This window comes from Aphelocoma coerulescens, chromosome 1A (assembly GCF_041296385.1).
Source record: "Aphelocoma coerulescens isolate FSJ_1873_10779 chromosome 1A, UR_Acoe_1.0, whole genome shotgun sequence".
In the NCBI taxonomy this organism is placed as follows: Eukaryota; Metazoa; Chordata; class Aves; order Passeriformes; family Corvidae; genus Aphelocoma; species Aphelocoma coerulescens.
This window is the reverse complement of record NC_091014.1, coordinates 41,714,483-41,731,178: the sequence shown is the minus strand read 5'-3', so window position 1 is coordinate 41,731,178 and position 16,696 is coordinate 41,714,483. Positions and strand designations below refer to the sequence as shown.

At 38.9% G+C, this 16,696-nt stretch overlaps 2 protein-coding genes across 4 annotated transcripts in view; one reads left to right on the top strand and one right to left on the bottom strand.

Annotated features, from left to right (window-relative positions):
- Positions 1 to 8,513, bottom strand: part of METTL25 (methyltransferase like 25) — a 47,597-nt gene extending 39,084 nt beyond the window's left edge. For 2 of the 3 annotated variants that reach the window (XM_068999791.1, XM_068999799.1), the window contains exons 1-2: positions 7,017 to 7,044; positions 3,985 to 4,149 (exon numbers count right to left, since the gene is read on the bottom strand). In XM_068999791.1, coding sequence (XP_068855892.1) covers positions 3,985 to 4,149; positions 7,017 to 7,029 — 178 coding nt within the window. In that variant the 5' untranslated portion in view covers positions 7,030 to 7,044. Of the gene's footprint in view, positions 1 to 3,984; positions 4,150 to 7,016; positions 7,045 to 8,155 lie in introns of those variants that run through there. The other variant, XM_068999784.1, reaches the window with a different exon arrangement.
- On the top strand, positions 8,483 to 14,378 carry CCDC59 (coiled-coil domain containing 59). The gene is made up of 4 exons (XM_068999809.1): positions 8,483 to 8,612; positions 10,113 to 10,335; positions 11,393 to 11,492; positions 14,143 to 14,378. The coding sequence occupies exons 1-4, from the start codon at positions 8,483 to 8,485 to the stop codon at positions 14,302 to 14,304; spliced, it is 615 nt and encodes a 204-aa protein (XP_068855910.1). The 3' UTR covers positions 14,305 to 14,378.
- Positions 14,379 to 16,696: the final 2,318 nt, after the last annotated feature.

Sequence of the window (16,696 nt, the reverse complement as noted above, 5' to 3'; positions counted from 1 at the left end):
TAAAAGACTTAAACAATACAAATAGCAGAAACAAGCATTTGTCATTTCATTGAAGAATCTCCTTAACGTTAAAATTGTAGAGATCTACGCAGCATCCTAAAAAGCTCTTAATTTGTAAGCATATCAGATTAAAGAAAAACAGACAGGAAAATAAAATTAAAAAGAAAAAAGGTCTCTTTTTTTGTTTATATTTGAACACTTTTGAGTCTGGATAGGCTCATCAAAAGAAGCAGCAGAACTAGAACAAGAAGAAACCGACATTTAACTTCTTGACAGAAATAAAAGTTGTTTTTTCTCCAAAGCAGCACTGCCACTTTGGACAATGACCACATACTGCACCTTTACTCTTTTCTGTATTATGAACTCAAGAGACTGAATGGGGTAATGCTAGATGAAGCACTATGGCAGAGAGTACTTAATCCAAATTAAGTATTTCAAACATGGTAGAACTCCAGAATGATTTGCTAAGTTACAAAAGCTAAGGCTCCAGATAGAAAAAGCATAATTTTTTTATATCTACATATATAGATTACTTATCACCTTAGGTACGTAACTTTCTTAAGGATTTTTTGACTTCTTTCCCTGCTTTCTGCAGGATAACACGCTGCTTATATTTCAGCTCAGGGAAAACTATACTTTCTGGAGAAAACCATGGTTTTTAAAATAAATTTTATTTTTCCTGCATTTTTAGCATAATTCTGGTAGGTTTTTACATTATTCTGAAAAACAAGCAGACATATTACAAACTAATGCAAACAAATGTATCTGGGGACAGTTTTATATCACTCAATGTGAAAATTTGAAAAAAAAATACTAGTTTGACACAAACTGTGTAAATTCTTTCTGCTATCACAAAATTACTTTCTTGAAACAAATAATTATACATGTACAATTCCTTATTATGTGTACAACTGATGCAGGCAGAACAAATACTAATTTCAAAAACCATTAGAAATTTACAGAACCATCTCCTTTTGTGATGAAAAAAAATAAAGTGTAGTTTCAAATACATTACAGAAGTAGCTTGGGTATGACAGAGTAACAGAAAGTTTAATTGTACTAGTTTTAGTTGGTACTGCAGTGTTGCTCATTCCCACTGCAAATCCCTTGTATAAGCACCTGTACTCCATTTGAAGAACTGCTTTAACTCTGTAGTTAGCTACAGCTACATCTTCACCTGTGATGCTGAGCAAATTGAGGAGAGACTGTTTTTCTGTCCTGGGTTGAGGTGTATTCTATTACCATCCTCATGAGCTGTGGAAATCAGGTGGGGCAGTGTTTCCTTGCCTCCTCCCCCCAGACTATCTTTCTGTTAATGGCCCATCATTGTCCTGCTGCATGACTCAGAGATAACTCCCTCCAGACTATCTTCTGTTAATGAGCCTAATCAACACTTGGCCTCATGACTCATTACCCCATTGTGAGATGCTCCACCCAGAGGGAGGAACCAAGCATCCCATCGTGGATATAATCTGAGATTCTGATCACCAGACAACCTTCCCACTGGATTTCCAGAGGACAGGAGCTACACAGCCACCACTGGACCTTCTGAGGAAGAGCAGATCCTTTTTTCTACAGGATCACTGCTTCAGAGGACTGCAGCCACCATTCTATCAGACTGCTACCACCACGCTGACTAACAGGGTGTCAGGTTGTCTCTTGACTCTGTCAGTTTGAACCAGTGTTTTCTTTTAGTTTTTTACCTTTTCTTTAATTTCCCCATTAAATTGTCATTCTGACTTGGTACCTCCCACTGGTTTGTTTCCAAACTAGTACATTTTCATATAGGGCTAACACATATGTTTTTAAGATCTCCTATTGCAGGGTGCAGGGGTTTATACCCCAGCTACCTGTGGAAATTCAGATACACCAGATAAAAAAAGTATACGTTTATAGTCCACATCATACAACCCCATCTATACAGAAGTTTACTACTGTGATTTAACTCCATGATCCAGAGTGAGGAACTGGAAAAACCAACCATATGCTCAAAAAAAACTGCTCTAAGGCAGAGTGGTGTTCTAGCACCTGGAATTTAAAGATGGATTCATTAATAGTCACCACATGATGTGATTATTATCTTGGCCATAAACACACTGCAAAGGTAGAGTACTCTTAATCCAACCCTCACTTCTGGGTGGTTAGGAAGCAAAGTGAAAGACCCTTCAGACTCAGAACTCCATTCTGAGTAGTTGTGTCCACAACATGCTTAAAATGTTCGTGCTTCCCAGTTATTCCCAGGAAGGCTAGCAATGTATCTACATTAAGACTGCAAAGAAGCTAGAGAACTATGTAAGTATGCAAACTGTGGCAATAGGCTCAAAAGTCTGTCTTAGAAGAAAACGTATTAAAAACATCTGGAATGTAAATGGAATTATCCTGAGGTGTATTTTTCAGAACATATGCAACACCATCATAAATTTGCCAGTTTTCTCAGACTTTCACTTCTCTTGACTTGTAAGCTTTAGCATATCAGGGAACAAAACATATCTTCTGAAATACAGAAATAAGTCCCAAATATCTAAAATAGCTCAAAGTTAAAAGATCACAATTTCATTTGGCAACTTGCACATTATGAATCCATAAGTCGGTATTTCACTTCTGCCAAAAGATTACCAGGAACTTCAATTAAATTAATTTAACTGGTATTTACTGCCAATTCAGCACAAAGGTTTTGAGTTATAATTCTGCTGTACACATTTGGAACACATTTTATTTTTCCCAAGAAGTACAACTCAAAAGTACTGCAAAAATACATACCCAGGCCCCAGTTACACAACCCAGCATCACTTCTACTACACAGAGAACAAAACATTCAGCAATTGCCTTATTCCTGATGCTCCATTAGGACAAAAAGATGACAGAATCCTCAAAGTTTTGTCTAAGAAAGTTAATCCAGGTATGAACTCATGTACAAGAATGTAGAATTACAGAAAATTAAGAGGAACATGGGGACGTGATATAGTAAAAATGAAAACAGCTATAAAGCTAGTGGGGAAAGAAATGCAGCATACAATTGCCAGGTAAGAGAAAAAAAAAGCTTCTGATGAACTAAGAGCATAAGGAAAGAAGCCAGAAAGTAAGAGGAATGCACAACAAATCATTAAGAATATCTCAGCAATGGCATTCTAGTACTTCTAATAAAACCTGGGGAGCCAACCATGAAAAATGGCAGAACTGGAAAGAGATCACTGTAGAAAATGGGAGAGATGCACAACATTTGTATAATGGTGCTACCACTTAGGATAAGAAATGTCAGGAGTTTTAATGTACCTAGAGATAAAAGGCACTAGGAGGCAAAGGCAGAGAACTGGTCAGTCTGTCTCTTAAAAACTAATGAGAATCTCAATGAGAGAAATCTGGAAAGACTGAGGACTCCATGAATAGTACATTTGCAGTAAAAATGACAGCAGTCCAAGTAAGGACAAATGCCAGTTTATCACCTGATTTAAAAATATAATTGTGGCAAGACTCCCAGTGTCCAACTTGGTGCCAATTTAAGAGCGTTTTAAAACAATTCTTTCAACTACAGAAAAGGAAATTAGTTTTATCACATATAATTGGTATTAGTCCCAAACATACAGAATTAATAAAATCTTTTTTTTTCTAAGACATCAAACATTTTCCATATTTTAGGGTGATACTTCTCAGAAAGGCATGAATAGCAATTATGATTCTTGCCACTTGGGGACAAGACAAACAAAGAGAATTAACAAGGTATCTCAAATAGTGATGTGCCCACATCTCTGTCCCATCCCCTTGAAAACTGAAATCCATGATGGGTCTACAGATACCGAATGCTCAAATTTTAGCAAGAGAATCCATTTTCTAAGCAAAGACAATGAATTATCTAGGAACCAATGAAAATGGAAGTGAGGATCATGTAGGAAAAAACCCTTAAATACCAAACTACCCTCCAAAACCAAAACTCTCTTATAGTCCTATAGTGAATAAGTAAACATTTAAATACAAATGTAAATATACCTGTTGCTCCTTCACTGTTTCCTTTCAGTGCTTCAAGCACATCTTCCAATGGGGTACACACTCCAAGGCTGGACAAAGAATGATACTTAGCAGCCAGGGCAAACAAATGTACATTGATAAGCTTCTCAGAGTTTTCACAAAATGCACTGGAAAAGATGTCATAATCTGCACATAAAAGAAAAGGAAAAGATTTTTGTAAACAGAGCTTAACAGCTCTCTAATAGTGCTGACAGAGAACTACAGGCAATAAATACTTAGTATCAGACACAACTGGCCATTTATCTGCTTCCCTAAGTGGGAAAACTCATTATTTTTCTTCAGCTGTATTCCCCCTTTAGAACCAAGGTCAAATTTTGCTCTTAGCTGAACCAGAGTAAATGTGGAAAAATCTGTTGTTTCAGCAGACCTACTTTAGTATAATTGATAAGCTAATTCAGTCAACATTATCACTTCTCTTTTGTTTACAAACTTGCCCATTATACATGTCCTAGTCAGCCTTATGTGTCAATATACACTACCAGATTTTTTTTTTAAGGAATGCAGCTGTTCAGTATATTAAATGTTTTGATTCACAATCACTCAATTCATGTACTTTCCAAGCTGCTTTGTAACTGGTGAACACTGGGAGAATTAAATTAATTTTTATTTCCAATCAGGTGTGGGCCAAAGATTCCAATGCATATTTTGTTAGATTCATGATGAAATACTTTATTTTGTTATTACTTAGTACTGAATTTCAAAAATGTACATTTATTTTTAAGTTAAATGTATTAATATGAATAATTTATTATGAGATTGCTTTGTATTGTCTAATTCCTCTCTATTTTAGCTAAAATGTGAATTCTACATAGTTTTGCTAATAATTTTTATATATTTATATTTATATTTATATTTATATTTATATTTATATTTATATTTCTTTTAAATACATAAAAGGTAACCAGTCCAGCAAACAAACTGTTACAAAGATTTGGAAGAAGTCTCCTGGTTTGTCTTTTATGTCATAGGTAGATTTTGAGCAAGTACATACCTAACACAGTAGCTCTCCTGAATCTGGCATGACAATGGATACAGCTGTTTTGATTGACCTCAGCTCTAATGCTCTTAATTTTCTTGCATGACCACAATTGAAGGTCATGCACATACTACAATCCACTGAAGACAGTCCCAACCATGTCAACATGTTAATTTTCATGATATGACACTATAAAGGCATGAGCACAGCAAACAAATTTTGTTTCTAAGAAAGCAAAAATATTGTCTAAGCTGTGACCAGAATTAACATGGTTTCGTTGTCTGCACAGCACTTCTTACTCTATTTCTCTGTGCTACAAAATCAAGAAAGAAAGCCGCCTTTCTCTAGAAACAACTTCCTTGTCTGAACATCCAGCAAATTTTAGTTAGGGCAGTCTTCCTGACGGATAAGATTTTAACAGGATATTAGAGACAAGAAATGAAGACTGCAGCTTTTAGGGAAAAATGGCAACTTTGCTTTCCAATGTCTCTTCTGCGAGATTTACTTAAGAAAGAAAATAGATGTGCTTTCACTTCTTCAGCAGCTGACATAAAATATATCTACTGTTCTTAGAAATCTCTCTTAACTGAAATCAAATGCAGCAATACCCATGTGCTATAACATCCCAGAACTTCCTTATTTGGTGGAAGAACATGATAGAACTGGCAGGATCTCATGCAAGATTGCTAGCGTATCACCTGTAATAACACTCCCACCAAATTTAAATTGTTGTCCTAGCTTGCCAACTAAAAGAAAGGAACCAACTGCATTAAGGCATCTGAAGCCTAACTTCAAGCTACGGAATGGCAATTGGCAAACTGTGCATTATTTATGAATATTAAAAATGTTAGTTTTCTTGACACATTTCTACTCTGGATGCTCACAAGAGGAAATCTAGCATGTCTTTTAAGCAGTCAGTCTATACATCTGTAAACAAATCTTCAGAGGAAAGAAACATATGCCCCAAAGTTGGAATCACAGCACAAACGGTAATTTTCAGTAAAATATGAAAATACTTAAACACAGATTTGTCTGTGCCTGTGTCCAATTTACAGCAATGGTGTGATAAACAGAATGCAATATGGCAAGTGTCAGATTTTTGATGTATATAAACCAATTTCTGAATCTAAAAAGGGATCTTACATTTTTCCTCAGGGTAAAAGTGAAAACAAGGATTCCATCCTTCACATGAACATTATAATGAAATTATTTTGAACAAGGAAGAGCAATCTCTGTTTTTGTTGGGTTTCAAGATCTCTAATGGCTGGTTTCTGATCCCTAATGTTATTGAGTTGCACTAATGCACTCAAATAAGCTTTGATACCACATTTATCTCTCTCTCCTAACTTTAATGCAGGCTAGCAGTGCATTAATTTGCAAATGTAAGAAGATGTTTGCAGGTATCTTCACTGAAAAACTCCTATTTTACTATTAAGTATTTTCATCATGTGACTGGATGGACAGATACCATGCAGTCAAATGAGTAAGGCATGAACCAACAAAACAGTGAGCACATGCCCACTATACTACAGTGCAGTCTGTTAAACAGCATAATTTTAAAGAAAAAAAGGGGCAGTTCTTCCTTTTTTCTTTCAATTAGCAGAAACAAACCCTGCAGAAACCAAAGAAGAAATATTGTATTTTAGCCACAGCTAAAAAGCTTCATACTCTTCAAAAGACGTGCCTAATTTTAGACATAAATTGTCTTTTTGTTCTGGTAATTTCTGCATCAGATTCTGTAACGTGCATTTTGAATGCAGATTATTAAATTATTTTCCTGTTTTAAAATCTACAAAACAATACTTTGCCTTCCTGATTCTCATTCTACTCTACAGGCCACCACTTTGGTGTTTGAATCATTCCACGGGCCTTCCCATAGAAACAGGATAGATCAGAGTAATTTTCCTTCAGAGTTTTCTTTATGATGATTTCATCTAACAATTAGTTTTGTTCCAGCCTTTATTTACATTCAGTTTTATGTCCTGTTGCTCTGAATCAGTTCTGACTCTGACATTACCTCTCAAGAACATTAAGCTTGTCCTTGCTGCTTCCTAACACTTTTGCTTGCTGACCAGAACACCATCTTGTTTCCATCTGGCTCTTGAAGTTAATTCATAATCCAGTGTCTTTTCCATGCACAAATAAACTCTGTGGGATTTTTCCCAAATAACTCAACCCTTTAAAAATGAGTCTTACAGTTAATATTTTGAGAGGTCTTTAGATCCAACGGAGAAATGTTGCTAGTGATGCAGCAATTCACAGTCCTTCAATCTCTTTCTGAGTCCAAATCATTATCTTAGCTTGTCTTCTATGCCAAGAAGCACAGAAGAGCTCTTGGAGGAAGCTGTGTGGAGCTTTCTTTTAGACTCCACACGCTTTCCTGCCTCACGTGCCACTTAATACAGGATTTCAGAGCTAACGCAAAGCGACATCTATCTACACTCCATACGCTTTGGCACGACATAGGCTTTTCTCAGCTGAGTGCTTTGTCAGAGATTTCACCTTGGGTTTGAAAATGATCTCTTTGCTGGGGCTCAGTCCTCCCAAATACCAGAGCTCTCAGATGCTTTATCTTCATTTCTGTACCCTGCCTGAAGGAACATTATTGGTATGTTTCCCTCCTATTTGGACTGCAGTACATTCAGGAACAGTTTCCTAGCTGGCTTCCTCTTCAGTTACGTGAAAATTACTAAAAATATGAAGTGCTTCTTAAATAGATCTTGTCAGAAATAAAACAGCTGTCTTTCTTTGCCAGACACACTGACTCTTACAGATACACAGGGAAGCGGCGTTTCAGCCTTTCCAGCTGTCCTCCGCATCTCCAGTTTCAACACTCGGAGGACTTTTAACTGTTACATCTTTCCACTCGGGGAGGGTTTTTGTATGCTTTGTTCGATTTGGGGGCTCCTTCATTCTATTCCTGAGAAGTCAGTCAGAGTGAAGGAATCTGACAGTTCGGAGTTTCATTTCGTTTCCAAATGAACAGGATGAAATTAGCGACACGAGACCACCGTCAGAACCGCCACTACCGCGAGACCCGGCAGTGCAATTCCCAGCCCGGCTACGCTCCCTGAGAACCGTGACGACCCAAACACGTCCCGTGTCCCGGGCCCAGCCGAGCGGCGCCAGCTCCCCGCGCTCCCCGGCCCCACTCACCGCACGGCGCCGCTGCGGCTCCCGAGCCCGCCGCCAGGGGGCGCGCCAGCGGCCCGGCCGCGCGCAGCGCCTCGAGCACGGCGTCGGGGCGCGCCGCCACGAGCCGCTCCCACAGCCCGCGCGTGAAGAACTCCACCGTGTGCGCGCGGCACAGCGGCAGCGCGCGCCCCACGAACCGCGCCGCGCGCCGCAGCGCCCGCGCCGCCGCCGCCGGGGGCAGCTGGGGCGGGAGCGCGCGGGGCGGCCGCGACATGGCCCCGCGCGCGGCCCGTCGGCGCCGTGGCGCAGCTCGCTGACGTCGCCTCTGTGCGCGGCGCCGGGAGCGCAATGGTGGCGGCGCGGCGCGACGGGCCCGCATCGGCGGCGGGCAAGGCAGGCGCGGCGGCCCTCGGGCCCGGCCGAAAGCGGCGGTGGAGGCCCGTCCTGCTGCGCAACGTTGTCGGCAGCGTCCAAGAGGGTGAGTGGGGGCCGCCGGCGGGCCTGAGGTGGCGCCGAAGGAGGCCCGACTCCTTGGCCCAGCTTGGAGCTGGCCCGACCCGGGCGTCCCGGCTGGGGCCAGCCCTGCCAGTCTTAGCGAAGGGTTTGGGCTGGGGGAGCCCGCAGCCCCGCCTCGCCCGAGGCCCGAAGGGTGTTCGTGGCCGTGAGCTCGGGGCCGGGGGCTGCAGGGCTGGCTGGGGGCTTGTGAAAAACGAGGTTCACTCTCCTGTGAGAATTTAAAAGGTTTAATATAAAGACAATAAGAGACACATAAAATAAAGCAAAGAGGTAACGGCCGGGTGCCTTGGCGCTCTGCCAAGAGGACACCTGATGCTCGAGGTGAGTCCTTTTTATACCACTTTTACAACATTATATAATATCTACCTTTATACTTGCGAGAAGCCAGTATTATAATATACGTGTACAACAGGCGGAATGTTTGAGCCGGAGCTCCCGGCGCTCGGCACTGCAGCCCCTGGGCCGGGTAGCGATGGTCCTAGTGTTTAGGACTCGCTTTTAGTTTTCTTTATAGAAAGCTGTGCGTTTAAAAAGGAAGCATGTTTGAAAAAAGTTTCATATTATTGATGGGTAGTTATGCAGATGTAAAAATGAATAGGAAAAAGAGCATTTTCTTCAGCAGCACTTGGCGGAAGTTGCAGCTTTGGAGAAAGAATAAAAGAAAAAGTTGGAGCTACACTGATTTCTCTTTAGAAACAGTTTTGTTAGTGAATATTATCTTGAGTAGATAAGTAGATCTTAAGACTAATGCAATGAAAAATAAGATATTAGGATAAAAGCGTGTTTAACTTCAGCTTTCTTAAGTTTTCTATAGTGGTCAAGACTGAAACAGCCAATATCTGTGCTCTGCTTTAAGCAGAAGTTATTCTATGATGCAGCTATAGAAAAACTCTTCCTGGACATGTGCAGAAAGAAAGTAGTAGCAATAAAATACTGTTTAAGTGAAAAGATGTAATGGATTGTTAATGTAGAGTGATACGGTGATTTAGTGACTTTTTTCCCTGTGTCACAGCAGCTGCAGGCTTCTGCTGCCAGTGTTATTACTGGTGTCTTCTTGAGAGTACCTTCAGGAGCTTATTTTAGAATCTATTTTGATGTTGCTTATGAGGTTGTCAAAAGTAGAGTGAAATGAAATGTTGATACATCTTTTCACTGAATTCAAAAAACATTGGCAAAGGTGTGTGCTGTTAAGTGGGCGTTAAGTAGCAATGTTTGCAATGCTCTCTCAGGGGTTTAGGCAGTAATTTTCAGTAAATCCGTACAAGCTGCAATGCTGCAGTAGGAAACAGACTAATAATAGTGGTTTTTTCCTTGAACTTATGACCAGTCCTTATTAAAATTGCCACACATAGTGTCTTTTTTCAGTTTGGAAAGAAAATAGATTGAAAGGGTCCTGACAGTTGAATGGTTTGGTACTATTTTAGTGCAGGTGTATTTAACTCCCTTTTTCTTACGCTTTCAGGACGTGGATTTGCGTTTCGGAGGAAACAAAAGATTGAACGACAGTACAGGAAATTATTGAAAAAGAGAAGACAAGTGCATTCACAACAGGATAATCAATTTACTGATACATATCCAGAGCACTTGAAACATCTTTACCTTGCAGAGGAAGAAAAGCTTAAGAAGCGGCGCAGGACTCCTGATGATTCAGTGCCATCAGAAGAAAAGCTTAATAAAGCAGCAGAGTAAGTTTTCAAAATACGTCTTTAAAAAAAGTAATTATTTCCACCACTAAAGAAATATTTTAGATCTTAACAGTTCATATGTTGGGGTCCCTCCCCCGCGCCCTGTAGCCCTGAGGGAGACACGGGGTTTCCCTGCCCCTGCTCAGCCTCGTTCCCCATTGGTTGGTTTGTGTTCCCCTGCGCGGGCAAAGCAGCTCGGGCCCCGACTGTAAGAGTCCCCCAGCAGAGCCCGGCCATGCGGCTGGGGAAATAAACATCTCTGAAACATCTAGCAAGAATCCGTCCGTATATATTTGTTTCTTTTCCACGGGACTCCTGGTTTGATATAGGCGTGTTGCAGTATCCCCGCTGTAACATTCATATGGACTTTAGTGTGGTGATTTCCTTTACTAAAAATGCCATTATGTCTTAAATATTTTTTCCTGGTTGTTGGAAAAATAAATGGCAGTGTAACTGGTTTTGTACTGAGACAATGAGGCGTCATTGCACAGTATTGCCACCAGATGGAGATGAGAATAAAGCAAAAATTTTTTTTTTTTTCTCCGTGAGAGAGTGGTATTTCTAAATGAATGCTCTTGTCACTCTGCAGTTGCTTCCATGTGTTGGAACTAGTAAGTGAGAATGTAGCTCTAAGCTAGTATATTCAGGTTTTCTAGCCCTAAGGAGCTCTCATGATGGGGAAAACTCTTGTAAGCAGGCTTTTAGCTTCAGGAAACCTCATCCATGTGAAGATACAGCAGATAAGGTGTATGTATTACTAAAAGTTGTGTGCAGTCTGGTCTTTGGTACATTTAGCATTGAAGGAGTTTAGTTTGTTGTGTTTTCATGCTGACTGCTCACGCATGCCCTGGAATGGTGTTGGGTATCATGTAAGAGTGGTGCAAACAATTCATTCAGTGTAGAAGGGTGAGTCTTCTGAAATCTGTACTTGTAATATTCCCTGAATATGCAAAAAGCACTGGAAGACTATGCTGTGATTTTGCAGTGGCTGTGGTGTCTATGGTTATGTCTGCTTGATGATAATCAGTGTCTCAAGAACATGTACGTTTTCTTCCAGGCCAGTTGTGACTCAAGAGAAGTTTAAAAATAAAACATCCAACCAGAAGGCAAAAGAAGAGTATGAGAAAATAAAGGCTGAGCGTGCTAGAAAGAAAGAGGTAAATCTTAAACAGAGTTCTCTCTTGATTTTAAACAAAATCTAGATTAATACCTTTCCTACCTCTCAGTCTTGCATCTGAACCCAGAGAAGACTGTAGGAGGTATTGGTACTCTTTCAGTCTTTTTCAACTTGACAGTTGTATTCAGGCACGCAGGCATTCGAAGGATCATTCTCCTTGTTCTTACTATTTTTGTCTTGCAGTTGCCGTTAGCAGGATTTTATTATGTCAGTTGGTACATCAAGGAAGGCTTAGAGCTTGATCTGCATACCCCAGTGGATTATATTACACCTCTTAAATATTGTAGAAGGGAAAGGAATAACAATACCATCATGTGATGAAAAGTGAAATACCCATCCTATTTCTTATGGCATTATCATAATGCAGCCTTCATTTTACCTTGTTATGTACTTTGACCAACAGTGAAACAATTAAATGTGATAGTATCAACAGCCAAAATCTTTAGCAATTCCCTGCATTTGATTTTAATTGGAATTTTTTTTACAGGACATATTTTAATATCGTTATTGTTGAATAGCTCACTCGAATCATTAATTTGAGAGATCCTTATTTAACTAATTGTTGGTCTGTAAAATGGCACAACGTGTAACATTACAGAACTTTTGTAACCTGCTGTTAACATACTAAATTTTGGTAGCTACTGTAAAAATATCACATAAATACATGGCTGGATAAAACACACAATTTCTTCAGTTTAGCTGTATTTAGTTTTGTGCAAGCTGGTCTGTGATTCTGGGTGAGTTACATGGTTATTCAGCTGATGGCTGCTTTTCTGCATATTAGCTACAGATGTTGTAAAAACGAAATTAATGTTATGACGAGCTTATTTAAAGAAAATGGGAACAAGCAAAACCCCAGCAAGACTGCAGGGAGTTTTCTTTGAGCAGCACATAAGAGTTGCCTCAGCGGAGGTGTTTGCATTTTTAGTTTTGCTAAAGATAATTAGGCAAAACAGTAGCTAAGTGCCCCAATAGCAGTAGTCATTTAAGTGGAGTACTTAAGTGGAGCATGATGAAAAAATGAAGTACGTACTTTGTGTTCGTGTGTTAGCAAACTCTAGATTTGCTGTTACTTACCTTGGGAAGAGAAATAAGCCTAGAGACACAATTTTGGCCTCCTCCAAGGCCTTTTTTGGCCTGAAAAAACAGGATTTAGTAAAGATCAGAAAAAATATGAATGCAAGTAACAACTGTCTAAGTAAGGTGAATTTTCTTGCTTTGAAGTAAGCATTTGGTTGGTAGCTTAACTGGATGTTGTTTACAAAAGTATGCTGAAGAGCAGAAAAATTATTATATAGGAAGTGAATTACAGGTAAATTAGAGCTGAGGCTACTCTGGTTTTTAAAAAAGGGGGAATAAATTACATTCGTCATTATGGTAAAAAAAGTCAAGGATTCTGAATGGAGAGAGATTATCTGTGCATATTTTTGCAAATGCTTGTTTGCTTGATTGTTTGGGGTTTTTTTCCTTGTGGCCTCTTAGATTTCTGTTTAGAAATCTCTTCTTGAGTTATGTCTGATTAATTTTATATGTCAGATTCTTAGTAATTTTTGCATATCACTGAAGTTATCTATGCTGTGGAAAACAAAAATATGATCAATAAATTATAATCTGTTCAGGCATTCTGCAGAAATGCTTGCCTATGTGGTCAGCATGGCACTGCATTTCGAAGAATAAACTTTATGAAAAGAAATTATCCAAATGAACTGAAACAGTCTCTCAGTCTGATTTGTGATTGCATTGCATATTTTGGTAGGACATGATATAAGTAAAGTAAGCTGGTTATCTTGATTGTTGTGGATGCTCGCACAAATTATTGAGTAAAATTACAACACTAGAGAAGGGTGTGAGATGTTGGATAAAATCTGAACATAATTTGTGGTGGTTATGTATATATGGATGGAGTTGACACTCCATCCATATATAGTTAACACTCCATTAGTGGTTTGGTTCCATGTGGGCTTCATGGAAGGTTTTACAGGTTGATTTGGTTAGGGTCTGTGGTTTTTCCCTCTCTTTTAAAGGTAAAGACAGCAGTCTGTGTTGCTTCAAAGAGGACAGGTCACTAATAGGTTGATCTGGATTAATTTCCTCTAGATAATGCTGTCCTAGTATCACAAACCTGCCCAGCTCATGGTCCAGATATGTCCCATATCCTACCTGCCTGTACCATGCAGAGGTGTCCAGTATCCTAGCAGTTGCCAGTATCTGGATTGGCAAGGTACTTACATGGGAGCTGCTGGATCACCTTTTTCTTTCTTGAACTCAAGAGGAGAAAGTGGGGATTTTTTTGCGAGTTGGTCATTTAAGGAGAAAAGTCAAGGAGCACATTTCACATAAAGGAAGTAGTATACATTGCAGCAACAAACCTTATTGTAAGATGTTCTACTGAAGAAGACTTGGCTCTTCTCTTGAAGCTGTATACTCTTGAGGCTGTATAATGTGTTTTTATTGCAGTATGTGCTGGAAGAGCATCCTGATTCAGCTTTAGGGAAATGGTGTTTCTAGTGGCAGTACAACACCTAATTGCCAGTACCTATACAAAAATAAACTGCATTGCTTATAGATAGCTTCACAGTCATAGTAGGTTTGTAATTGTTTTGTAATTTTACATATTTATTTAATTTCAGGAAGCAGAAAAAAGAAAACAACAAAGAGAAGAAGCTCAACGTTTGTACAAGCAAAAGAAAATGGAAGCTTATAAAATGCTGAGTAAGAAGACAAAGAAAGGACAGCCAAATCTAAATTTACAAGTAGAATTTCTTCTTCAGAAAATACAGCAAAATACATAACCCCTGCATGTATTTGAGCTAGCTGTGGACATTTTATTAAATTACTTTTAATAAATAATGTCTTTTTGCTTCTATATTACTTTTGTTATTGCCTTGATTTATCTCATTAGTCCAGTAATTATATATTCATCCTGAAAATATGTATTCTATTTGAGAATAGAATGAGAGTGAAAGGGATCTGGTACCTTGAAAATAAATGGTCTGTATTCCTAAACTTAAATTCTGTTAGCTGTATAACATCCTGAATTCAAAATAATAGGCCATAGCACCATCTGAACATGAATCTAATACTTCCTGCAATTGGGACTACTAAAGTTACACTTACTTGGGAGGACTAAAATGATCCATGTGACATATTTGATATCTCATGAGCTGCCAGTTCTAGGAGCACGTTTTGTCTGCTCTTGGATAGGTTTGGCACATGAAAACAAAGCACATAGACTATACTTGGATGGCTATTATTTATCATTCTTCACAAAGAAAGAAACTTGCTGAAGGTCCAAATTGGTTTGAATGTGAAGATCTTGGTAAAATAATTGTTGCTCCATTCATAAAGCTGCTTTGTAACTGGACCTACAACGTGTGAATTGCTCTACCTTTTGTGTATAGCTTTGTCATGAAATTTGTTTTCTTCTGTGTTCCATTTAATCAATAGCAATTTGGGTCAATACTTTCAAGTCTGGATTTATGTATTTTCCCCAAAAGTGAGGTTATACCCACATTTGTTTCTATTTTTTCAATATCTTGCCATCAACCCAGTTGACGAAACACAACATTTGTCTGAGAAACTATATTTGAGGATCCCACTTTGTGGATTAAAGAGGGAAAAAAATTTTAAACTAAGCTAATAATGTTTTAGAAACTTGTTCAATCCACGCTTGCTCACTAAAAAATGTGTGTGCTGGTTTTGGCTGGGGTAGAGTTAATTGTCTTCACAGTGGCTGGTATGGGGCTGTGTTTTGGATTTGTACTGAACACAGGGTTGGTAATAGAAGTTTTTGCTGAACAGGTTTTGCACAGAGCCAAGATCTTTTCTCATGCTGCCACAGTGGCATGAAGATTGGGGGTGCCTGAGAGGTTGGGAGGAGACACAACCAGGACAGGGGACCCCAACTGAGCAAAGGGCTGTTGTAGTAAAAGGTATTCTGAGTAAGTAAGTAGTAAGTGTGATAGCATTTTTTGACCAACTGAAGGTAGCTTTTTTGTCCTGTTTTAAGAATAACATTCTAACTAATGTTTTTAACATCTTCTGTAGTGAGTGAGGGTACTGTCTAGAGGCAAGTAATGTCATCTGAATATAAATCACAGGTATCACTTGTTGAGATGTATTCCATAGGGAGTTTATGACAGCTAGTTCAAACACCTAGACTTCCAGAAGTAGTTGAGATCAATCCATCTTGTGTCTTGAAGAAGCCTTTGCAAGGGTCATTTAACAACACTTAATTAAAGTCTGGGATTCACGGTGCAGATCGGTTAAAATTTAGACACAGTGCGGAATAGTGGAACAGTCCTGAATGACCACACACAGCTGAACACAACAGCCCGGCAGGGTACTGTGTCTGCAGCCACTTTACAGAGAAACCTTAATTTTGTTACAGTTGCCCTCTCTTTCTCCCTGGATTTGTTTTTTATTTTTTTAGTTCAACAGTAATTATTTATTATAAGGTAGGGTGGTTTTTTTTTCATTTTTTACTTGTTTTTGTTCTTTTGCTCTCTTGCTTTTTCCTTTTTTCTTTCTTTTTTTCCTTCTGCAGTATGATGAAGTATGGGGACTTAAACTGCCAATGGCAGATGGAGAGTACATAATGCACAGTTGCTAACATGTCACTTGAATCTAAAAGTCAAATGTTGGTATATAACTAGAAATAATTCTCATATTCAGTGCTTTAAAAATTAAAACTATTGTAATACATTATATGTTTTCAGTGCTCAACAGAAATCAGTTACACATTGCTTTGATTGTGTTAATACTTACATTCAATTTATTTTATTGTCCAGTTAAGTTAGATTAAATACAATGTAAAATAAATAAATACAGATCTTTTCAAAATAGAATCCCAAACTACATACTTAAAAATGAATTTTTTAATTTGTCCTCTGTCTCAAGGCAAGGACCACTTGTAGATTTGTTTATAAAAGTATCCACCAGAATAGTCAGGCTGCTGCTGCTAAGTGCTTGTTTCCCTAAGAGTTCCATATGTTAATTGAGTGTTTATATTATACAGTGTTGAGGCTGATATATTTCATGCTTCCTACCTACACCAGTTTTGTGTTGCTCACTGGTGCCAGGACTGCTGTATTTTAGTTGAGGATTTTCCAGGGAGGAGTGGAAGAAGCTGCCCTCCACAGATGGCCATCTTACTGGCTGGAAATTCATCTGGTCTCAGCATGT